Source organism: Oreochromis aureus, linkage group 18 (assembly GCF_013358895.1).
Source record: "Oreochromis aureus strain Israel breed Guangdong linkage group 18, ZZ_aureus, whole genome shotgun sequence".
NCBI classification, from domain to species: Eukaryota; Metazoa; Chordata; class Actinopteri; order Cichliformes; family Cichlidae; genus Oreochromis; species Oreochromis aureus.
Genome location: NC_052959.1, coordinates 1,104,164 through 1,129,767, shown reverse-complemented (window position 1 = coordinate 1,129,767; position 25,604 = coordinate 1,104,164). Strand labels below are relative to the sequence as shown.

The window sequence follows — 25,604 nt, the reverse complement described above, 5'->3', positions numbered from 1 at the left end:
TGGTCCAGCGCCGCATCACTGCAGCCACAGAACAAATCCGTCTGTTGATCTCGCACTCCCCTCACTCATGAACAAGACCCTGAGATACTTAAACTCCTCAGTAACTGGTCCCTGACCCGGAGTGGACCCTGCAACCTTCTGTAGCTGAGGACGATGGCCTCAGACTTGGAGGTGCTAATTCTCATTCCCTTCGCTTCATACTTGGCTGCTAACCACTCCGAGCTGGAGTTCACCACCTGATACCAACAGAAGCACATCATCTACAAAAAAGCAGAGATAAAAGTCGAAATTTTGAGATTTAAGTCAAATGTATTTTGAGAAAAGTCAAAATGTGGAGATTACAGTTGTTTCAAGACAAACTAAGAAAGTTGCTGTACCCTGTAAGTTAATAAAGTCATAGTTCAGAATCGGATTTAGTAACAAGGAACAAACTTATTTCTCTTTTAGGTCAAGTATAAGGACATTGAAAAGATGGTGCAGAAAGTTGTGTATGGCTACACAAACTTGGAAGAATGGATTTATACAACATGAACTGGTTGTTCATGGACAGATTCATGGCTACCAACAGTTGCATCACAAGTATGCTGATCAATTAGTTTCACTAACTCATCTACACAAGGCATTTTGTAGCTGTGGTAGTTTGTCTCGAAATAACCATAATCTGAATATTTCAACTTTTTTTTCGTTTGGGATTTTTTTTCTTAATAATATTTTGACTTTTTTTCTCGAAATAGTATTACAATATTTTTTTCTTAATGTCACACCAATACTCCTCCATGCCACAAAAGGAGATAAATGCCACTGTTGTCAAGGTGCATACTGCTCATAAAGCTGGAGGTCTCCACCTGAAATCCAGCACGCTGTGACTCTATGAGCAACAGGAGGGGGAGGATTAGGATTAGTGAGTGTCAGAGCCATCATCAGAGATGCATCAGCCCACCCACCACCACCACCTCACCAGATGTAGATGGCCTCAGCCAGCTGCTCAAGAATGCCTTAAGCAGCTGAAGATGCATAAAAATGTCAGATTACCAAGACCTTGCATGAGATATAGCATCGAGGGAGGAAGTGCTGACATCAAGAAGTGCTACCAGTGGCTAGAAAAGGCCAATGTAGACAGGCTCTGATTATTCTACGTTAAGAACAGGCCAAAGCACCAGGTCCATAGAGACAGGAACCTATCCCAGCTGACATGACCTAAGTTGCAGATTCTGCAAAGGCGTCCCAAGACACCATCTAGCACATAGTAGCCAACCACCTTTCTGGGGTAGTGACGCATATGAGGACTAGAAGTCCTGTTAGACTTCCAGTTTCACACCAAAACAGCAGCTGCTGACCAGCTAACCAAACATATTGGTTATTAACAAGGAACAGAAGACCACAGGTTATGTGCGCATCTCATGTAATGGAAGTGGACTGGCACCACTGAAAGTGCTAAGCCACATGTATTTTAACAGACACGACTGAAGATGAGGGTCAGTGTTTTTTTGGACACACACTTACAGCCACTTTATTAGGTACACTGTTCAATTGCTTCTCAACACAAACATGTGCTCAGCCTACCATACAGTGCATTTGGGCATGTAGACTTGGTCAGTACGACTGCCTGAAGTTTAAACTGAGCATCTGAATGGCAACGAACTGAGACTTCAGTGACTTTGAATGTAGCATGTAGCATGGTGTCAGATCATGCTTCTGAATGTTTCAGAAACTGCTGATGTGCTGGGGTTTATCCCACCCAGGCATCTCTAGGATGGCAGAGACTGGTCCAAAAACGAATAACCAATGAGTGGCAGTTGTCTGGGTGACGAGTTGATAGGCAACATTAACAAGGTTACTGTAACTTACAGTAAAATTTCCCCCCTTACTGTAATGTTTGGATGGCAATGTCAGAATGTCAGTTCATTCTTGTGGAGATGTGGGATAATTTTTGTGTTTAGGTAGGCTGTCCTGTTTAAATAGTGTTCAGTTGGTACTGAGTATTGTTGCCACAGTGTCAATCCCTGTATCACCACTGTGCATTGAGCCAGATAAGGCATCATGTCACAAAGCTCAATCAGCTCAATATTATTTCTTCAACATGGCAATGAGTTCACTGTAGTGGCCTTCAGCTGCCACATCTCAATTCAATAAAGCACCTTTGGGATGTGGTAGGTTCACATTAGAGCAGGGCGATATGACCAAAAATATTTATCACGATATACATTTGAAAATTTGCGATAACGATATAACTGACGATATAATTGACACTAGACAAAATACTTTACAGCTCCACAACTTTATTAGTGCAAAAAAACACCATCGATGTATTTTCACTTAAACAAGCAGCTGTTTTTTATGTGCATTAAAGTTATATAAAAATGTAACAGTGCAAATTCCTCACTGACAGTTTAACCAAAAGGCATTTCCAGTGGAAACTGGCCGACATATCCTCAGCATAACCATGTATAATATCCACAAAACTTAAAAAGAGCTTATACACACACAATACGGTAATATTATGTTGAAGCACAGTACGTATCACTCCGCGAGGCGCCCGCCTACGATAGCCGTAATGCTCCGACAATCCATCAAGCGGTGCGGCTTCGTAGTTTAGCAAAGTCGAACTAAAACGTTTGACAGATTTTCGTGTACCACATAAAATCGTTTCGAGGTCAGTAAACACAACCAGAATTCATACATAAGGCACACGGGATTATAAGGGACACTGTCGATTTTCAGAAAAATCAAAGGATTGATTTTAAGTGTGCCGTATTTTCCAAACAACACGGTAATAACGACGGCCCGCTAGCATGCTCTACCAAAAATAGTGCTTTGTTGTGTATCTGACGGACTAAAAGCTAAACCAGTTCCACACCACTGAAGTTGCAGCATTTTACAAACCAGTTCTGGTTCATCCGTTTCATTTAACGATCCACTTTCGCTCTTCTCATTCTGCGTCGCCGCCATGTGCGTATGTAAACAAAGGCACTGCGCATGCGCGTTTTACCCATATTCTATCGCAATATTTCATTTTCCTATCGTTGCCCAAAATTACACCAGTATTACCGTGAACGGTATGATATGGCCCAGCCCTAGTTCACATGCACATGCAGCTGACAGTTAGGCAGCAGCTGAGGCCATGATGTCAATGTGCACCAAAATGTGAGGATTGTTTTCAGCACCTTGTTTAATCTATGTATAAACATTAAGGCATTACTGAAGGCAAAACAGGGGCAAGCCTGGTGCTAGTAAGGTGTAACTATTAATAGAGTTGCCATTTGTAGCATTATTGATGGTAAAATCCTTTTAGGGGGCCTGTTTGTGCAGATTACAATAGTCTGTGTTTAAATTTAGAATTACATGTTGTATATTTGGTGTGATGAATGTTATAAATTCCACATCATGTAAGCAGATACATAACACATGTAGTACATTAATTAGATGAATTGTATAAAGTGTAATAATTTTCCAAATCATTTAAAATTCTACCCTCAGGAACCTTCAACCCCATATCTGTTTGATTACCCACCCAGATTGTCGCAGGAGAACTTCAAATGGAGAACCTGACAGATGCTAAGTTCAGTGCTTTTTTGTCTCTTTTGTGTTCATCAGGTGGCCAAGACTGCTACCAATCCTGAATCCAGATTATGTGGCCAAGAAGATCATCCATGCTGTGCTCACAGACCAGGTCTACTTGCTTTTGCCTCGGACCATGTACCTCATAACTGCTCTGAAGAAGTTAGTGACTACCTTTCTTTGTTTCTTTCACTTGCACACAGTTCTGATCTAAAGTAATTAAAACTGCTGTTGTTTTAAACTCTTTAAGCCACACTCACTAATGTAGGGATATCTGAAAATTTATCCACGTCCCTTGTCCCATATTTTGTCATGCCTTATCACAAAATGGATGAAATAAATTTTCACCTTAAAATTCACATAATTTATTTATCCCCATGGGGAAATTGAGAGTGCAGTGGTATAGTTAAATAGAACAAGTGCTGGGCTGGAATAGACCGACTGACCTACCTCAAGACACAGAAGGCCTTGATTCGTCCTTCCATAGATCAAGGCACCTATCTGGGAAAGGGTAGAGAATATCTACAGCATTGAAGATCACAATGAACACAGTGGCCTCCATGTGTAAATGGAAGAAGCTTGGAACCACCCCCTTTTTGGAGCTAGCTGCCTGGATGATCTGAGGGATCAGGTAGAAGGGCCTTAGTTAGTAATTGTAAACAGATGGTTGCACTCAAAAAAAGTTGAGCATTGCTCTGTGGAGAGAGAACGGTCCAGAAGGAATGGCAGTTTTGCAGCACCAATCATTTATACAGCAGAGAGACCAGACAGAAGTCACTTCTTAGTACAAGGCACATGGTGGCCTGCCTGAAGTTTGCCAAAAGGAACCTGAGGGGACTCTCAGATCACGGAAATAAAATTCTCCAGTCTGATGAAACAAACATTAAACTCCTTTGCCTGAATGGCAAGCGTCATGTCTGGAGGAAACCAGGTACTGCTTATCACCTGACCAAAATGGTCCCTACAGTGAAGCAGGGTGGTGGCAGCATCATGCTGTGGGGATGTTTTTCAGCAACAACAAGTTTGGCTGCACTCCACTTTCTGGTGAAACAACCGATGCAGAATGCAGCAATGTACAGAAATTATGAATGACTAACTTTTTATTAATATTGTAGGCTATTTCTGGGTGCACGGGGGCACCAGTCACCATTCTGTGTATTTCTGGTTGTACTCTGGTGATTCAGGTGGCCTTGATGGGAGTGGGAGTGGCCTAACAACACTGCCTGTTGTTCTCTGGCCTTTGCTTGACTTGGTTAACTTCTAGTTTTCATTGTGATGCACTTTACCATCTTTGAAGGTCGATTTTTGCTGGAGGAGGGATTGTGAGGAGGATCATGCACACATGTTCACATGGTGGGGGGGGAAAGGCTATCACAAGAATACAAGCAGATGGATGTCTCTACCTGTAGCTGGTGACGTTTCACCTACAGGAATGAGACAACATGTCAATATTTACCTGAAGTCCAACCTCAAAAAAAAAGGCCTGGCCCAAAAAAACGTGACTTTAGATCCTTTCACAGTGAATGCGGTGGGTTTAAAAAATCGTTTTTAATTTAAATAATGCAATGCCGATTCAATAAATCCTGTATCCATTTTTGCATATAAATATATTTTGCCAGACACGCAAAAATCTCCGCTTAAAGCTCATAAAACTATTTCAACAACCTCCAAACAGTTAAAAGAGCAAACGATTAAAACGGAGTCCACATAAAGTCGTGATGTTCTTAAATGAGAAAAGGAAGAAATCCAGATTCTAGGTTGCATCCATTTCTCAGCAGGGAGAATTTCATGGTTTGATCCAGCAGTTGAAGCTGTGTCACGGCTTAAATACATGTCAAACGATGTCAGTGGGCCAGTTTGAACTGTTGTTATCAGAGTTGGAAACAGATCTGAGGAGGTGGAGAAATCATTTCAGAGAGCCCAGTGAGCCAGACCAGTGTTTATCTGTGTGTCTGTGGTAAAAATGGTTACATTTTACTCTTTCTGTATCATTGTATATGGAGCTATGAGCGCGCTTGTTGCCAAATACAGTGATTTGATTGGTCAGATCAGTTTATTCGGATCCAAAACATCTGAAAAATCGAGCTTGGTTTGAAAAAAATTAATTCAGCAAATTCGTCCAGTAAAAATACGCGATTGGTGTGAACGGCTGCATTAGGCATAGTGTCCAAAAAATATTTTTAACGCACAAAATGTTCACACGGATTTCATATGTCTGGTGCAAAAAGGCACCAAACACAAACTGATTCTGAGAATTTCTTTTTAAATTATTTCTTGTTGCCGTCTTACTACCCTTTCTACAATGACTCAGGACCTAAATAATGTCTTTGGCACACACTGAACTCAAGAAGAATTAACATGCACACTAACTAACACTCTAAAATATTAAACAGCTCACTAACCACTGAAACCCACAGGGTAATTTTCTTGTTTTTAAAAAAGCTCTGCCTCAACCTCCAAAGCTGGAAAACATGGTATCTCAACTTTAAAGTAGATTACAATGTACACTACTTACTTACACACATACATTCATTTGTATTTACAATATAATCCCCAGAATACACAGAAATGAAATGCCATGACAACTAATTAAAAAAAAAAAAAAAAAAAGTTCCTTAAATTCATCTTACTCTGGTCTAAGGAGTTTAACAAATTATATCCAATTTTCCTAGAGCATCCTTAGGTTTAGACAGGCCGTCACGTCTATGGTAGGTACTTTTTTTTTTTTTTTTTTTTTTTTTTTTTATCCGTCATTGTGTAAAAACCTTTAAACTTGCTGCTATCAAAATGCCCCCAATATTTGATGATGCCACTTGTTTGTGGTAGAGTTTACAATGGCCAATACATGTGTTTTATTAATTCCCCATGTTTGTGTTTTGTTTTGATTCATTACTACTTATATTTCAAAGTCTTAACTTGGCGTACAGAGTAGACAAAATGCTTACAGGTGAGTCGGTTATTCCAAAGAGTTTACACAATTCACAGCTTTCATAGTTTTGTCACAATCAGAAAAAAAAAACATGTCAGTGTTGATGAACTTAAAGCCATAAATAATCCAGTTGGATGATTTTTGTGTCAGTTCTCAGTCCTATGCATGTTGTTTATGTAATGGTCAGTAAGTGTTTTTGGTACAGTAGTTGTTTCAAGCCTGTCCTCGTCTTTGGAATCTTTTTGTGTGTGGATGTTTGTTTGTTTTTTGATGGATACATTCCAGCAATAACATGAGGTTAAACTTGACTTTGACAGCCATCACTGGCAGATTATTCGATTGGCATAATGGTTACAGATGTTATGTATTTAATTAAAATGACCTTGGTGCTGATGGGGTTACACTTTTGTTGTTGCCTTGTCCTCATCTTGTTCTTTTTTTTTTTTTTTTTTTTTTTCCCCCATTATCATCAGTGTTTTACAGTGGAAACTGCGCTACCTCCTTGGCCGTTACATGGAACTGGCCGTTGAAATGGACTGTCACAAAAACCTTAGTGTACACTGAAATGTACATTAACAGACATTCAGTGTTACATGTGTTTGGATGTTGTGCTCAGCTGTAACCTCTAACCATGTACAGGGCACATGTTCCATTTTGATTATTGTAGCTAGGACTGTTGTAATGTGTAACGAAACATTCTGCAACCTCAGTTTGTTTAAAATCGTCTGTGCTAAATGTTGAAGTTTACTAGCAGGGATGAAATGCTTTATTGACCATGAAACCAAGCACATTGCATTTTTACATGTGATGGTGTATTTACATGTAATGAAGCCATCATAATGAATGCTTTGTAATATCTAATTAAAGACGTTTCCCCTGACAACATTCAAACCCTCTTGTTTCAGATACTCTGTCTTGCTCTCCTACCACTTATTTAACTTTCATTAAATTGGTGTTTCCCTAATGTTATACTCGCCAATGTCAATATAGTGAAACAAGATGTGGGGTCAAATTTTCCTAGACCTGGCTTGTGCCACAAAGCTGGATTGCTTTCATCCAGGTAACTAACCCAGTGGTTTAAGTAATACAAAGGTGGATCATTTCTTATCGGGAAAAATTACCATGGCAACTAATGCCTAACTGGTTTCAGAGCATGTTAAAATCCAGAATAGAGATCAGCAGGTATCGGATCAGAAGCCTACTGACCAAGATCCCTAAGATCTCGGATCTTTCAGATCCTTAGGATTCCTGGGACCTCTTTCCATGGATAGGATTGTTTTTGGTTTTTTAAGAGCATCTAATGTCTCTGTGTTTCCTCAAACACAAAGTGAAATACTTCAATTCATCTAATCCCCAATTTAATGATAGCATTGTCATATTGATAAATCTGGTAACTTACTGAATTTTATTAATGTGAACTATGGCAGACACGAGTCACTGATCAGTCTGGTCTGTTGAACAGACAGCTGCATTCAGTTCAGTTAAATTTCATTTATATAGTGCCAGAGTTACAAAGAGTTTGTTCTGAGCTGCTAATAAAGCTGTGATGTCATCACTGTCTCTGTCCTTTGATGTTGACGAGTCAATGACTGTAAACGAGCTTGTGTTAAGTCCAAAAGAGCTGCCAGTGGCACCCCTCAGCCTCCGAGTAGATGCATGTTTGGTATCAATTTGAAAATCTTAAGCGACTTCCTACCTGATTTATTGCATTCACAAGATTTCCAGAAAACTTGACCCGTGACCTTGACCTTAAATCCAAGGTCACTGAGATTCTAACTCGTGTAACATTCGTATGAATTTTAAAATGCTACATCACCTTGTTCTTGAGTTATCGCATTCACAAACTTGGGAACCCACGCTACCTGTTATGATACAAATCTATAAAGACACAATGTACACTGCAAAAGCAAACAAAAGTTTCTAAAGGCAAAGAATTTTGATTTTGTATCGACTAGTCTGTCACTTTGTGCTCTGTTGGGGGAAAAAGACAAAACTGGATTTACAAATAATCAATGGCTAAAGGACGCTACAGTACAGGGCTGGCAGATCCTCTCAACGAAAGAAATGTTTAACTTGTGTTAAACCTCTTGAATTACAGCCTACTGTATCCACTTCAATCACATCTTGTTTGTTTTAAACCCGTCTGTAGTGGTGCAAAAAAATGTAAAATAAAAATGATTTTCAGCAACCTGCTGGGTCTGCTCATAGGATACAAAGTACACTTCACGCACCTAGTAAACACACTTGAGATTAAGAACTTTAAGTAAAAAGGCAAGGTAGGGCCAAAGTCACACAATTAGCAAGTTTTTCCTTCATCATGTATTCCTACAGAGAATACAAAGGTCTTGGAAGGATCTAGCTGAGCAGAGCTAAATTAAAAGATCTGAAACATACAGTGGCCACATCACTTCGCCATGACAGGTGTATTCCTTGCTACTGCACCATCTTAGCCTTTTGGTGATGCATTTAAAACTATCTAATTCTGTTAATGGGCTACGTACCAGCAGCCTTTAAGGTGGCAGTAATTATACTGTTACTTAAGAAGCCATCATTTTACCAGCTGTCTTAGCTAATTATAGGCCAATCTCCAACCTTCCTTTCATTCCTTTCTGTCTTTTGAGTAGCTTCAGTCAGAATATAATGATCATCATAGTACAGAAAGTGCAAAAGTGAAGGTTACAAATGGTCTTTTGGCCTTTGACAGTAGATCCTAATGGTAGTTACTCTGGATGGTATTACCTTTAATAATATGTGTGTGTGAATAAGGCTCGAGTATAAAGTGCTCTGAGTGTTCAAGCAGAGTAGAAAAGCACTAGGGGAGACCGGGTATGATTGTAACATGGGGAGACTCGCAAAACCACAAATTCCACCAATGAGGAAGGCGCTAGTCTCATGATTTTAGTGTTTACCTACATGACACAATCCCTGATTTTGCATGGTGCTTGTCATGGCTGGAAACAGCTGCATGCAGGTTTTATTGGGGGGAAAAACTGATTTTGAGGTAAGAAAGTTGATCTTTTGAGCAGCACTAAACTTTGTTTAGTACTTAAACTGCAAAAAAAAGATGTAACTTACAGTAGATTAAATTGTAGTTTCTTAGGCAAACTGTGATTGCCTAACTGCATTTCCCCCTGATCATTTCAAACCACTATGCTAATACCGTTAACAGATAATGGTAGGGCGGATTGTAACATATATTTTAAGTGTTACAACCATCCCCTTCCCCAAAGAAGAGTTTATTAATTTTTATACTTTTCCAGATGCCTAGGCAGTGGTGACTTTGCTGTGGCTTGGGTTGCATTCCTTCCTATTGGATGTTTAGGGTCACATGAGTAGGGTAATACAGGAAGCCAATTTAGTATTGGGAATTCCACAATGAGGGATTTATATATTAATGCCTAAATTTGTTCGCCATGTGTAGCGAACACATATTTCTTCCAGGCCAGATGGTCTGGCCTCCACAGTCACCTGACCTAAACCCAATCTGCAGTCCAACAAGTGCTCAGCATCTCTGGGAACTCCTTCAAGACTATTGAAAAATCATTTCAGGTGACGACCTCATGGAGAGAATGCCAAGAGTGTGCAAAGGAGTAATCTAAGCAAAGGGTGGCTGTGTGGAAGAACCTAAAATATAAAACATGTTTTGAGTTTTTACACACTTTTTGGTTTATTAAAGAATTCCATATGTGTTAATTTATAGGTTTGATGCTTTCAGTGCGAATCTACAATGTAAATAGTCATGAAAATAAAGAAAAAACATTAAAGGTGTGTGGTAGTGTATATCAGTGAAAGCTATCCACTTCTGCAAAGAGGGGAATCATGGCGCTTACCTTCCCTCCCCTCTGCAGCCATAAACCTCAGCCACTGGATCGCAGTGTCTGTGGCCCATTTAAGAAAACGGTGAATAGTGCAACTGTTGCCTGGATGAAGATGAATTCTGCCAAGACATGTATTATATTCCAGGTATTGTCAAGGCTGCTCTGCCTCCAGCTGCAACACCCAAAAACATTCCATCTGGTTTACAGTCCGCAGATATTTCGCCTTTCAATTCTGACATTTTTGAGGAGTGTAGCTATGCACCGTCACAAGTCACAGGCCGCCCAGAACCAGGTCCATCACAGACATCTGCAACTGCCGTTTGTTCTAGTGAACTAATTTACACACCGACACCACACGAGTGTGTTTGAGTTATGGCCAGTCACAGAGAGGGAGGAAGGCACTGTTCTTTTTTTGCCAATAAACCACTTTTTTGAAGGATGTTCTCTGGTGTAATTTTAATGTTAAGACATGAGAGCTGTGGTATTCTTGCAGGGTTTTGAACAGGTGTCATTTATAGTAAATCAAGTCCTTTGGAGGAAATGAGAGAGAGAAAATAAAGGTTCCCAACTAAAAGCACCCAGCCTGTTTGCCTTGTTGTCTTTGTATACATTTAGTAAAATATCTTCCTATTCAAGGAAAAGAGCCAAGACATGAAAAATACAGATGGGTGGATACTTTTGGAAAATATATATCTGAGGAAACAAATCTAAGGCAACTTGAAGGGTTAGAATGGCAGCGTGGCAGTATATCCAATTTACAGGATGTGTTTGGTAGCAGTGTGTGATATTTTGAAAATGTAATCTTGCATTGATGTAAAACGTGACTGGTCTAAGTGGTGGTAAAGTTAGGAGCTGCGGCCATTATTTGTGTAATGGATTTACATATGTTAATGATATTCCTGGTTCTTCTTGTTATAGTGATGAAAGAGAATGCAGGCCATAGTCCTTTTTTAGTGGTTTTTTTTTTCCATCTGGTTCACTACAGTTTTTTATATAGCACCAAATAATAGGACCAAATCAAAAAACAGTTGCCTCAAAGTACTTTTATTGTAGAACAAAGACCTTACAATAATTGAGAGAAAACACCAACAATCAGACAATGTCCTATGAGCAAGCACCTGGCAACAATGGGGAAGAAAAAAACTCCCTTTTAAAATTGTACTAGCTGAGAATTATGGGAAAGAAGAGAGCACAGATAGACAGGACAAAAGAGACACTAATGGGGGCAGAGAGAGCCGAATTGTAATAATTACTAATGATTAAATGTGATTTTGGTGCGTAAACGTGGGAAGAGAGAGTTAAAAAGAGTGAAGAAACTGATTTTGAGGCAATCAGTTTCTTCTGAAACGCAGCTGCTTACAGTGGATGCCTGCTCCCTCCCTGAGCCTGGTTCTGCTGGAGGTTTCTTCCTGTTAAAAGGGAATTTTTGCTCTCCACTGTCGATACATGCTTCCTCATGGGGGATTGTCAGATTGTTCAAATTTTCTTTCTAATATTGTAGGGTCTTTATTCAACAGTATTTATTTAAATAGAATAAATTCTAACATTAATATATAGAGGATTATTACAGTTTATGCCAAAAACATAAAGATGTATCATATCTTCAGTTGCCAATTAACAGTCTATTACACTGTGAGTGTTTATCCTTTTTCGATGTGTCAAAAATTTTATTCTCAGCTAATTAAACCTTGCACCTATATGCAAACTCAAACTTAATTAAACTTAATCTTTCTATCAGTTTTCTGTAGCTCAGCTACAGAAATGGGATAGTAGAATATCATATAGAAATTCTGAATGTGACATTTACTGTGTCAGTAATTCTGTTGAATTCAACAAAGAGGAGACATCTTAATCTGTGTAGAATGTAACTTGCCTTTTGAATGCATCGATGGAACTTTAAAACATTGCAGGTTTTCTGTACAGTTTGTATGTGGGCTAAAGGTGAGCAAATTTCCACCAGCTCTTATGTCAGTCAACGCCGTACTTTACTCTCATTGGTAGATGCTTCACATGCTGCCCTGGAAGTTCAGACAAGTTTATTTTGGGTTGTGCCACTTCCCTTCGAGCACGGTTGTTTCACTCGTAGTTGCTCAAAGTCATGGAATGTCTTTCACTTTCAGCAGCTTCTGATCGTCACATCAACATGAGTTGCTTGACACCTGAGTCTGAAGCCCCTAGAATAATGAGGGTTATAAGGGTAGCAGAAGTGAGCAAAAATGTCAGCGTGTATGTATTATGTATATGTATACCTCAATACATAATACTGCATTAACCTGTTAAGCCCCCAGAGGTTTTCTCATCTCCACGATCTCCTCCCTTTTGCACCCATCTTTGGGTGGGTGGGTGCTTAAGAGGTTAACAGAAGTTGCAATGATTTCTCACTGGGGCTGTAAGGTCACATTGTATTTGACTGTTCAACAATCTCAGCTTGCCAACATAAATTAACAGTCCCATTGTATGAGCACTGTGTAAACTGATGATACTTCACATCACTTTACCCAAATGAGTGAAATCTGTAATACCTTAGCAATAACATTGATAATAGAAATAATAATGCACCATTTGGAAGAACCAGGTCTTAGCAGAAGCCCCCTGTACTGCTGCTGAATTGTTTTGTTCTTTAATTGTATTTCATGAGTGAGTGTTTAAGAAGAAAAGATGTCTACCATTCTTTTCTTTTTCCTCTAGTCCATTTATCTGAGGACAGGGCTATTATTCTCTATTAGAAAGATTTTTGTCTCTGGAAAACAGCTCACACAAATACAGCTCACAGATAGTGCCTCGCCTGTCACCTCTGATCATTTTAGATAAAAGCCATTGTATCCGGGCTTTTAATAATGTGTTGTATTATCCTGCCTTGTCTCTGCTCCCTCTTTGAAGACAGTCATTGTTGGAGTTGTTAGTCATCCAGATTTCGCTACCAGTGAGAAAAGCAAGCAACATTATTCTGGCTCTATGAAATTATTAGACATGGCCTATTTAAATTAGAACAAATATTTTGTTCCATTAGGAGCTGTTTGTTAGATTCATTGTTATGCTTAAGGCTAATAAGGGCATCAGTCCTTGGAATGTTTGTTTATTTTTAAAGGATTGCACTCTTCTAAAGTTGCTGGAGGTACAGTTTCATTGTTTTAAAACTTTTCACGTGATCATAAACTTTCTAAGAACTACCTGGCTAGCTTTACTCTGCTGCCTTGCTCATTTTCGCAGTGAGTCTCATCCCGTCGAGGTGGCTCTTCTATGTTGTGTCATGTGTTTATGGACTAGCTGTTTGGTTTCTTCAGTGTAGAGGTCTAAGCACTCCTCACATAACATACACTATGTTGCTTAGTTTGTTTTTAGGAGTTTTGTCCTTAGGATGAAAGAGTTTTGTCTGAGAGTGTGGCTGGGTCTGAAGTACACTAGGATGTTATGCTTGAAGAAAATTCTCCTGAGTTTCTCTGACAAACCTGTTACATAAAGAATGACTATGTTGTTACGTATGTCATTCTGTTTCTCCTTAGTTGTTGTCTGATCATCTTCCTATACATCTTCGCATTATTTCTTTGAAGGCCGAGTTTGTATAACCGCAAGTTCTTAGAACTTTCTTTACATGTATGTGTTCCTTTTCTTTCCTTTTCTGCCTTAGAGGGATGTTTTGGGGTTTTTTTTGCCCAGTATTGCAGGGTCCTGATTACTCCAAGTTTGTGTTTAAAAGGGTGATGGGAGTCAAACAGGGGGTACTGGTCTGTGTGCGTGAGCTTCCAGTAAACTTAAATGTTGAGGCTTCCAGATTCCTCAATGCGCTCAGCGCAGTCCATAAACGGCAAACTATGATCCTTTGTGTCTTCCCTGGTGAACTTTATGTTTCTATCCACTGAGTTGATGTGAACGATGAAGGCTTCTACTTCTTGGGTTTTGACTGATTTTGATTTTAACCCCGGTGGCATCCACATATCTTTACGTGGCTAGGCTCTGTCTGTTTGAAAGAGCCAAGAGCTTTACTTTTACTTTGTAAAGGTTGGCCGCAATGGGTGACACTGGGGAGCCAATGGCACATCCATGTTTTTGTCTGTAGAAACCCTTGTTGTATTTAAAATATGTGGTTGTAAGGCAGAGGTCTAACAGCATGTAAATCTAATGCAACTTGTTCTTTATAGTGAGCCTTTCTCTTATTTTTAGATATATTCCTCTTGACTCAGAATCAGTTTTATTGCCAAATGTTGAGCAGGTTTACAACATTAGGAAATTGCTGCTGTACTTAGTGCAAAACATACTGTCAGACAATGCTTAAATAAATATAAAAATTGAAATTAAAAGTGCTAAGCAGGTAGATATATACATGAATGCAGGTGGTGATCAGTGCAAAAATGGAATGATGCAGTGAACACAGTATAGGGTCATGTGTTTGTGGTGGGAACAGTCATATGGTTATTGTTCATGAGTCCAACAGCAGAGGGGAAGAAACTGTTCTTATGGCAAGAGGTTCTGGTACGAATGGACCGGAGCCTCCTGCCTGTACTAGGGCTGCCACGATTAGTCGACTAGTCACGATTAAGTCGAATATCAAAATCGTCGATGGCTAATTTAATAGTCGACGCGTCGTTTGAAGCTTTGTAAGATCCCAAAAAACGCAGGAATAAGTAGTACATAGGTGTCAAACTCTGGCCCGTGGGCCAAATTTGGCCCGCAGCCTAATTACATTTGGCCCGCGAAGCCATACCAAATTATTATTAGAGCTGGCCTACTGCTATTATACAGCTAATATATATATTGTTTAGTATTAAGCTTTGCTTGTTCCATATTCAGTTTTTCAGCAAAACTTGTTTGAGTCCATAAGAAGAGATTCATTCTTAAATCTGGAGGAAGAATTTTTTTTCAATAAATATTAATGTTAGCCCGCGACCTTGTTCCAGTTTTGAATTTTGGCCCACTGTGTATTTGAGTTTGACACCCCTGAAGTAGTAGGATTTAAGAGTGTAATAACGGACTGAAACAGAAGATGGCAGCACTGCATGTACAAGGATGCCAGCTGCCGTTAAACCCCCGAAGAACAAGAAGCAGTGTCCGGTATCATAGGAACCGCATCCTCCTGTGCCCGCATTTGTAGGTCGATTACGTTACAGCGACACGACGAAGACTGTCCAAATACAAAGACTCCGACAAATGCACCCTTCATTTCCCCAGATTTGAAGGATGGGTCGGGTGTATACTTCGTGGCCCAACCTATCCCAGAATTCATAGCGCGGCCCTGCTCAGTTTCCAACAATGGCGGCAGCTAGTTGTGTGGATGCCTCAAGGCATTATTGAGTTCCTGTTTCTCTTTATTGTGTGGATGCCTCATGGCATCCACACTATTGTTTTCCTGTTTCTCTTTATTCTTTATCTTTATTATTCCTCTAGTTGCTCCGTTCTTTGCCGATTAACTACTCCCTCAGTTTTCAGCCGATTTTCACCGTTCAAACTCTAAACTGTTCTGCTATTTCTGCTTTCGACTGCTATGACTTTTGGTGTTTATTACTATTATACTTTTTAAAATATTACACTTTTTTCCTTTAATTTGTCCCATTGAAATGAATGGAAAACTTCCACAATTCTGCTAAAACTTGCTTGTTTTTGAAACGTAACTACTTCCTCATGCTTTCACCCAGAAACTCCATTGAAACTTTAAAATGTTCTCAGATTATTGGGCTATTCCTGTGTGATTCAGCTTTTTCAGATCTTCTACCGTTTTAATTTTATACCTCTTTAAGTTTTCAGTTGCAAAATTGTGATTTTTCAGAAAATACATGCGTTGCTATGGTTGCTATGCAATTAACTCAGAGTGAGTGCTGGTCCGTTCTGAATTTTCTCTTCATGTCTAAACAACTTCTTGCTACTCGCTCAATTTCCACTCAACCCCCACAAATTATACATCAAAACGTAGGTATTTTTGCTGGCTTTCAGAAAACGTCACTATAACTGTTGTGGAAGTTACAGATTTTTATCAAATCGCCTCAGACCAACACAAGGTCTGAAAACGCTCCATTGAAAGTCAATGGAGAGTTTGTTCAAAATCACAGCTGGATTTCTCTAATGAGAGGCATTTTCAAATCGTCATATCTCTTTAACAAAGCAAACTTAAGACAAGAGGCTTGTGCCAATTCATCTTCAGACACTGCTGACACTCACAGTGGAAGCAGTTTTTACAATTATCTTACCGTTGAGCCATAAATTACGTTTGTTTGAGGGGTGGAAATCTGTCCTCTCAGTTTTCAAACTCCGAAAATGAAGCTGTTTCGTCTCTCGTCATATCTCCGCGACGGAGGTACAAAGAGCAATGAAAATCGCAGTCAAAGTACATCAAAGTCCGCTGATTCACCCAGTACAAGAATTATGCTGCTAGCCCTCCTAGTTTTTGAGTTACACGACGTTTTGTAACTCCAAAAAACGGCGTTTTTCGCCTCTCACCGCGATCTAATTGTGACTGGTCATCAATCTGTTTTTCAGACGCCCACCCCTTGTCCAGGTGGCGCAATCGGTAATGACACGGCTCTGCAGCTCAAAGGTCGTGGGTTCAATCCCACCTTGGTCCACATGTTTTTTTTTCACTACAAATTTAGACACTATCACAGACCTGTAATTTATATTGCTAATTTATTACAATTCTGCAAAGTTTTATGATTTTAGCAGCTTTTCTAATATGGACCTCAGATTCTTGTTAACGCTCCATGGCAGAAATACATACAAGTACACAGCCTGATGAAGCAGACAGAGGCAGTACCTCTGATTGGTGAATTTGAGCAGAACCAGGTTGTTCTGCCTCTTTTCAGCAGAAATTCTGCTGATTCACCTGTTGGGTCTGTTCCCACAAACCCCGCTAATTCTAGAGACTTATTCATCATGAATGAAAACAAGACAGTCAGTGATCGATCGATTACCTGCGCAAGGGAGGCCTCATCTATGTCCAGCATGGAAATGACCCCAAATCCGGCCTCCTCTCGCTGCCTTTTATTGAGAGACAGTTCACACAAAACACAGCAAAGTAACGCCCACACGGTTCTAAGGCATTGTATGTATATGTGTGTGAACCTTTATATGTAAGTAGGAATGTGTGTGTGTGTGTGTGTGTGTGTGTGTGTGTGTGTGTGTGAGACCTCCTGCTGACCAAAGGGTCGTAAAAGCAGGAAGCTTACAACACAAGAAACAGATCTTTCAGATAGGATGTATCTCCAATAAAACCTCCCCCAACACAGAGTGGTTAGAGGTGCTCAGGATCAAAGGAATGGCTTTGATAATACTGCTTGAACTAAAACTGTACAAATTTAAGAAACACAATGGCAACATTCAACAATTAGACGTAACATCACCTCTTTTCAGCGCAACGTTCTGCTTCTTTGTCTCTTTTTTGCAGAAATTCTGCTGATTCACCTCTTTTCAGCGCAACGTTCTGCTTCTTTGTCTCTTTTTTGCAGAAATTCTGCTGATTCATCTCTTATCAGCAAAATTTTCAGCCTTTTCACCTCTTATCAGCACACTTCTCAGCAGCTTCTGCTAATTTCAGCAGAATTGTCAGTCTGTCCAGCTCTTCTTTGTGAGAATGAGTTTGGGTCAGTGAGAAGAGTTACTGCCTTGAGCCCAGGAGGGCCAGGTTCGAATTTTGCTCAGGGCGACATTTTTTTTTCACCACCATACAACTTTTTGCAACTTTTCAGCTTTTTCAGCTTTTCAGCAGACAGCTTCAGCGTTAAGGCATCCACACAGCATTTTCGCAGGAAATGCAAATTTTTCTAGTTAGTTTTAATATTAATATTAATATTACTCTTATTATTCTTTCTGCATCACAAAATAAACGTTTAACATATTTTCAGGCGAGAATGTAACTGTGTAAACTTCAAATATCTGCTCAGTTTATCAAAACACCACATTAGGGCTGCCACAAACGATTATTTTGATAGTCGACTAGTCACCGATTATTTTTGCGATTAGTCTACTAATGAGATCATGCATCCATTGGACGTAAAACGTACAGCTTATTGCACCAGCATGCATCTGCTCTTAAATAACTAGCATTAGCTTACAGCTTTAAGTGTTTAAGGTATGTGCTAACTAAAAATAAAGACAAGATGATAGTTTATTAAATTTTAATGAAATTTACAGGGCTTTTTTCAGTATTTCATTTGTTCCTGGGTGAATCGGTTTGGCTGAGATTAAAGTTATAGTTTTTACACAGCTGAATAAACATCAAGCAGACGACTGATTATCAGAAGTGTGAGATGCTCGAGAATATACTCCGGTGTCCTGTTATATTTTAGACAGCAAGGAGCAGACGGCTGAGTTTAGCCGTTTAAACAATCTGCAAATTTCATTAAAATTTAATTATCTATCATCTTGTCTTTATTTTTAGTTAGCACATACCTTAAACACTTAAAGCTGTAAGCTAATGATAGTTATATAAGAGCAGATGCATGCTGGTGAAATAAGCTGTACGTTTTACGTCCAATGGATGCATGATCTGATTAGTCGACTAATCGCAAAAATAATCGGTGACTAGTCAACTATCAAATAATCGTTTGTGGCAGCCCTAGACTGTACATATTTCTCCTTTTTGCCATTTATTCCTGCTGTCGACTATTCATATTTTTATTACAACACAGTTAGTGTGGAGCACCCACAATTTCATTGTACATGTACAATGACAATAAAGGACTTTTCTATTCTATTCAGGAGTAAAGTTCTGTTTTGTAAGCAGCTGGCTTGCTGTTGTCTTGTTCTGACAGTCTCCACTGCCTTGGTTAAAGATATGCCAGTGAAAATGTAGGCCTCATCAAAGGACACTATGGTTTCATCTGGATCTAGTGCAAGTTTTAGGTCAGTAGAGTTTTTAATGGGGTGTGTTTTCCACCAGGGGAGCTGGGATGGTGGTGAGATGTTTGGAAAGGTTGTAGGTGGCTGAGTGTACTGCTAACAATGGGTATGATTGTGCCTCCTTCTGTGTGGATCTTTGGAAGTCTATATACACAGGGATCAATGGCATTCTTTTTGTAGTTGCTTGTGTGGTCTTGCCTTAAGGCTTCAAGTAAGTATATTTGTCATTGAGCAGTGTAGTAATTTTGCTGTGATAAGAGTTTAAAACAACAGTGCACCACCCCTTGTCAACTAAGAAGGGTCCAAGTAGGGCCCACCCAGTGAGGGTGCACTGGGAACGCCTAGCAGGGGCCCCGGTCTCCGAGATCTTCAACTCTTACACCGGCAGAACTTAGACAGCTTTCTGAGGGGGACTGAGGACATTCAATCCGAATGGACCATGTTCAGTAACCCCCTGCTCAGGCTGCTGAATTGATCTGTGTCTGCAGCAATGGTAGTTGGTGCCTGTCGAGGTGGCAACCCCTGAACCAGCTGGTGGAAACCAGAGATGCAGGGAGACATCCGGCTGTTGAGTTTGGACTAGCCTGTGGGACTCCAGAAGCAGTCAATGGATAACAGCAAGCTTAGCAGAACGTGGCTTGGGCTGTGGCTGAAGCAAAAACTCAGGTGTGGGAGGAGTTCAGTGAGGCTCAGCAAACCTCTCAACTTACCAGGCGAGCTACACGTCACCTATAGTCGTGAGCTCTCGGTAGTGACAAAAAGAACAAGATCACAGAAATTAACTTTCTCTGAAGGGTGGCTGGCCTCTCCCTCAGAGATAGCGTGAGGAGGCCAGCCATTTAGGAGAGCTCAGAGTAGAGCCGCTACTCCCCCATATCGAGAGCCAGTTGAGGTAGTTTGGGCATCTGACAAGGATGCCTCCTCGGTACATGGAAAGATAATATCTCTCGGCTGGCCTGGGAATCCCTTGGTGATTCCTCAGATAAGTTAGAGGAGGTCTCTGAGGAGAGGGAGGTCTGGGCTTTTTTGCTTAGGCTGCTGCCCCTGCGACTTGGCCCCGGACACTTGAAAGAAAATGGATGGATATAGAACCTTGGGGTAAATTTTGAAATACATCACTGAATACAAAGTTTTATATAGCAGTTGCACTTCTTGTGCTACGTACTGGCAACCACGTGAAACTAAAACCCTCTTTCTAACAGTAGGTTTGTGAATGGCTGTAGAATTAAAGCACTGGAATTAATGAATTAATTTATAATTGGCTGACTCTTTTTGATACGCCCTGTTTATATACATGTATTTCAAAAAAGTGCATAAAAACATGTATGGTTTGTATTGATTGCACAAATCAGATATTGCAGGGTTATTGAAAGGAGGCCGTCTCTTCGGTGTTCATTTATTGTGTTTGAATATTATTGGAGGGCTGAGTGCTGGGGAGAGGTGGGGCCCTACTACTTCCTCAGCAACTTTCTGTGGGCAGTCACTGAGGAAGTCCTTAATCCAGAGGCAGATGGAGTGTAGGAGGCTGAAGTTGATTAATTTTGTTACCAGTCTGTTAGGGATGAAAAATGATGTGGGTTTTGTAGATAATTCAGAAGCTTTCTGGGGAAAACCTAACCTCTTGTTAGGAAAGATGGCATCCATTCCACTTTGGATGGAGCCACTTAAATTTCTGGAAATCTGGCCAAATTTCTTAAACCACCTGAAAATATGACTAGCCAGTGTTGGGGCCAGGAAGCAGAGTTGCAGTCTTACACGCCTTTCTGCAGCTTCTCTTGTCCTGCTATCCCACCAAAATCCATCCCCATAGAGACTGTGTCAGCTCAAAGAGCACCGAAAAAAGGAATGAGCAAAAAACACACTGAAAAAAAGGCAAAAATATAGCATCCTCAGGTATACCAAAGAGTAAAATAGTTAAATGTACATTATTAAACATGAAAAATAGGATGTGTCCCTTTTAGTTTATGATTTAATATTTGATAAACAAATTGATTTATTCTGTGGACTGGTCAGAGCAGGATGATTGTTAGTTTAGATGAGTCAACATCACCGAGTTATACTAACCGTCAGAATCGTCAAAGCACAGGCTGATGACGGGGAGTGGCAGAAATCTTTCACTCCCTCTTATTAACCAACCATAGACCCAGAAAGACTTTTAATTCATTTGAGAGCCTAACTGTTAGCGTTATCCATCCTAAAAGATTTCCAAAGATTTCAATTTTCTTTGTTATACATCATCCATCTGAATCTAAGGAGCTTGGGAAGAAAAGCGTCTAGACGCCCAGACGCTTTTCTTCCCAAGTTCCTTAGACTACAATGATCTGGATGACTAAGAGCCTTCACAGACATCATCCATCTGAATATTGCTCAGTATCTCTCTGATTTCTCAAGCTTAGTACTCAGTTCAGATAAAATAATTATTGTGGGTGATTTTAAAATCCACGTAGATGCTGAATTGACAAATATGGCATTTAACATTTTATTAGACTCATTTGAATGAAAATTCATATGGAAAAAAACTCCTTTTTAACTGGAAGAAACCTTCAGCAGAACCAGGCGGCTATCTGCCGTGACTCGTTTGGGGTGAGGAGAGAGATAGGACAAAGAAACACTGTGAAAGAGAGTCAGAGATAAATAATAACTAATGATTAGAATGAAAAAGAAATAGAATGGTGTATAAACACATAGTGAATGAAAAAGGTGGGTGAAGAAGAAACGCTCAATGCACCAATGAAATGACATCTCAGTAACTTAGAAGATGTTCATTTAGCTTGGAAAAACAAGAGTTTGTTGCTGTATTTTAAAAAATCCCTCCGTAAAACTTCTTGATATTCATCACTTTTCATTGTAGGATCTTTACCCTACAATGTAAAGTGCCTTGAGGCAACTATTGTTGTGATTTGGTACTGTATTAATAAAATTTGAATTTAATTGAATCACTGATGGAAGAAAAAAAGAACAGTCCCACGTTGCTCCTCTGCACTGAAGCAAGGCTGACAAAGTTCTGTTGAATCAACCATTCCTTTAACCTTAACTAGTAATGACTTCATGAGTTTCTTCACAAATAAAATATGAAACATTAGAGTAAAAATGATTCATAGTCTTACAGACATATCAAAGTCATACGGCTATTTTCAGTGCTGTTAATATTTATTTAGACTTTTTCTCTCCGATTGACCTTTGAGTTTACTGTAAGCCTCCAAGCCGTAAACATGTCTGTTACATCACATTCCTGCAAGAATGCTCAAAAAGTCCTTTCATTAGTGATCCAATCTTAAATATGATCAGTCTATCTCTATTAATGGGCTACATACCTCAAGCCTTCAAGATGGCAGTAATTAAACCGTTGACCCAGCTGTCTTAGCTAATTATAGGCCAATCTCCAACCTTCCTTTCATATCAAACATCCTTGAAAGAGTAGTTGTCAAACAGCTAACAGATCATCTGCAGAGGAATGGCTTATTTGAAGATTTTTAGTCCGACTAGAACTCATCACAGTACAGACACAGTGTTAGTTTTCTCTCTAATGTTCACACACTAATTTACTAGTGATTCCACACAGAGAACCTTGGGGCTCAATGTCTTGCCCAAGGACACTTTGGCATGCTGGATTAGTCAGGGTTCGAACAAGCAACCTTCCCTGATGACCTCTCCTAGGCTATAGCCACTCCAAGAAACTAACATAAATGTCAAAGACTTTTTTGTATGTATTTTGTATGTTTATTTCTATGTTGTTTCTCTCTTCAAAGTGTACTGAACATGAAGCAGGCCATTGTTCTGGGCCAGTACCTGGGAGCCTTCAACCTCATGGACACGTTCAGGGGGCGCTCCAGGAAGCAGGACTGACAGAGAGGAGAATCACATATGAAGGATACCGAAGATGGAAGGATGGATACATTAAAATTAACATCAACAACAATTTAATTGTTAACCCTCAGATGAATTGTTTTTTGGTGTAGTATCAGGGAGCAGCACATCTCAGTATAACAAGCTGTGTTTGTTAAATCTCAACTTCCCAAATGAATGAATGTATTTTTAAACGTGTTTTTAAATCGCATCATTATTATTACTGAATCAATGTCATTATTAATTACAGTCTGTGATGTAATATGTCTATTAACAGGTAATACAAAGACCAGTAATGGTGGTCCTTTATATGTTGTTTTGTTAATGCATGCTAGTCCTCATAATTTATTCTTAAACTCTGCATCAAATGTGACGTTGTTGTGAATGTTTCCTGACATTTCTGAAATTGCCTTTGTGTAGATTGTTTAACACTGACAGTTTCCATCGTAATTGTCAATTAAAAATGCTTATATGATGTTGCTACCAAATTTAGTGCATTAATAAAGAACATCCATTTACTAAGAGGCCTCTTCAGTGAATGTGCTATATTTGGAAACCTTTAAAAATGGCATCGGTTGAGTTTTTAAACAGACGCACCATGGACCTGAAAATGGGAGCCCCAGGAAAAAAGAGGCTGACGCATATATTTAGTTGTTAATGCTGTTTAGTGTTTACCAGCTGAAATACTTTCTCATCAAACACCAAGTGGCAGAGCTAAGGACTCAGGAACAATCAACTTTAATAAAGGAATTTCTTAGACATGTAATTTCTCACCCTACTAAGTTTAATAGCTGTTGGTTCAGATCACTTAAAACTGCAGTTTGTTCAGGCTTGAAGAATCACTTTCTTTTCAAGTACGTCTTTATTCGTAAGTAACTTTACAAAATGTTGAGGCATTAAATTTCGTGTGTTAAAGCAAAAACTTGAGACAGCTTGTGCAGATGCACCAATTCCATTGAAATAAATGTGGCTTTTGTGTAGGCATGAAGCAACTCTGTATAACTTTAATCTGTAATATAACATAGTCTTAGCAGGAGAGATCAGCACATGCAGCTGTACTTAAATCTTTTCTTTGATGTAACACATGCATACACATACATATATATATATGTATATATATATATGTATGTATGTGTATTGTCCGCACGCACACACACATATATTTATCATATATGTGTGTGTGCGTGCGCACAATACTACCGACCTAGTGTGTCAGATCTTGTAATTATGTCTTCATCCCACATATTTTACATACAAGGGCCATGGGTAAACACATGGATAGGTTCTCTCCCTGTGCTGCCCTCACATCTTGTAAACTGTGTAGAAGAACTCACAAATCTGCAGGTAAAATCTAATTTCAGATTTTTATTTAAAAGTTCTGAAATTCTCTGGTCCTCGCCTGCGTACAGTTGCCTTTTTATGAATTTGCTTTGGCATTTGAGGACATTCTGTGCTCAGTTTACCCAAAGCTATTCCATTGGCTAGTTACTCATTTAGTGCTTTTTAATGATTACTTTAAATATTCAATTCAATTCAATTTTATTTATATAGCGCCAAATCACAACAAAAGTCGCCTCAAGGCGCTTTATATTGTACAGTAGATAGCACAATAATAAATACAGAAAAACCCAACAATCATATGACCCCCTATGAGCAAGCACTTTGGCGACAGTGGGAAGGAAAACTCCCTTTAACAGGAAGAAACCTCCGGCAGAACCAGGCTCAGGGGGGCGGCCATCTGCTGCGACCGGTTGGGGTGAAAGAAGGAAAACAGGATGAAAGACATGCTGTGGAAGAGAGACAGAGATTAATAACAGATATGATTCGATGCAGAGAGGTCTATTAACACATAGTGAGTGAGAAAGGTGACTGGAAGGAAAAACTCAATGCATCATGGGAATCCCGGCAACCCACGTCTATTGCAGCATAACTAAGGGAGGATTCAGGGTCACCTGGTCCAGCCCTAACTATATGCTTTAGCAAAAGGAAAGTTTTAAGCCTAATCTTGAAAGTAGAGATAGTGTCTGTCTCCGAATCCAAACTGGAAGTTGGTTCCACAGAAGAGGGGCCTGAAAACTGAAGGCTCTGCCTCCCATTCTACTTTTAAATACTCTAGGAACAACAAGTAGGCCTGCAGTGCAAGAGCGAAGTGCTCTAATAGGGTGATATGGTACTACAAGGTCATTAAGATAAGATGGGGCCTGATTATTTAAGACCTTGTATGTGAGGAGCAGGATTTTGAATTCAATTCTGGATTTAACAGGAAGCCAATGAAGGAAGCCAAAACAGGAGAAATATGCTCTCTTTCTAGTCCCTGTCAGTACCCTTGCTGCAGCATTTTGGATTAGCTGAAGGCTTTTTCAGCGAGTTTTAGGACATCCTGATAATAAAGAATTACAGTAGTCCAGCCTGGAAGTAATAAATGCATGAACTAGTTTTTCAGCATCACTCTGAGACAGGATATTTCTAATTTTAGAGATGTTGCGCAAATGGAAGAAAGCAGTCTTACATATTTGTTTAATATGTGCATTGAAGGACATGTCCTGGTCAAAAATGACTCCAAGGTTCCTCACAGCATTACTGGAGGCCAAGGTAATGCCATCCAGAGTAAGAATCTGCTTAGATAC

General features: G+C 39.6%; 1 protein-coding gene across 3 annotated transcripts in view; it reads left to right on the top strand.

Moving 5' to 3' along the window:
- The window catches only part of LOC116334141 (epidermal retinol dehydrogenase 2), a 32,063-nt gene extending 8,562 nt beyond the window's left edge, over window positions 1-23,501 (top strand). For 2 of the 3 annotated variants that reach the window (XM_031757479.2, XM_031757489.2), the window contains exons 6-7: window positions 3,595-3,720; window positions 22,881-23,501. In XM_031757479.2, coding sequence (XP_031613339.1) covers window positions 3,595-3,720; window positions 22,881-22,977 — 223 coding nt within the window. In that variant the 3' untranslated portion in view covers window positions 22,978-23,501. Of the gene's footprint in view, window positions 1-3,594; window positions 3,721-6,960; window positions 7,386-22,880 lie in introns of those variants that run through there. The other variant, XM_031757493.2, reaches the window with a different exon arrangement.
- The last annotated feature ends 2,103 nt before the right edge of the window (window positions 23,502-25,604 follow it).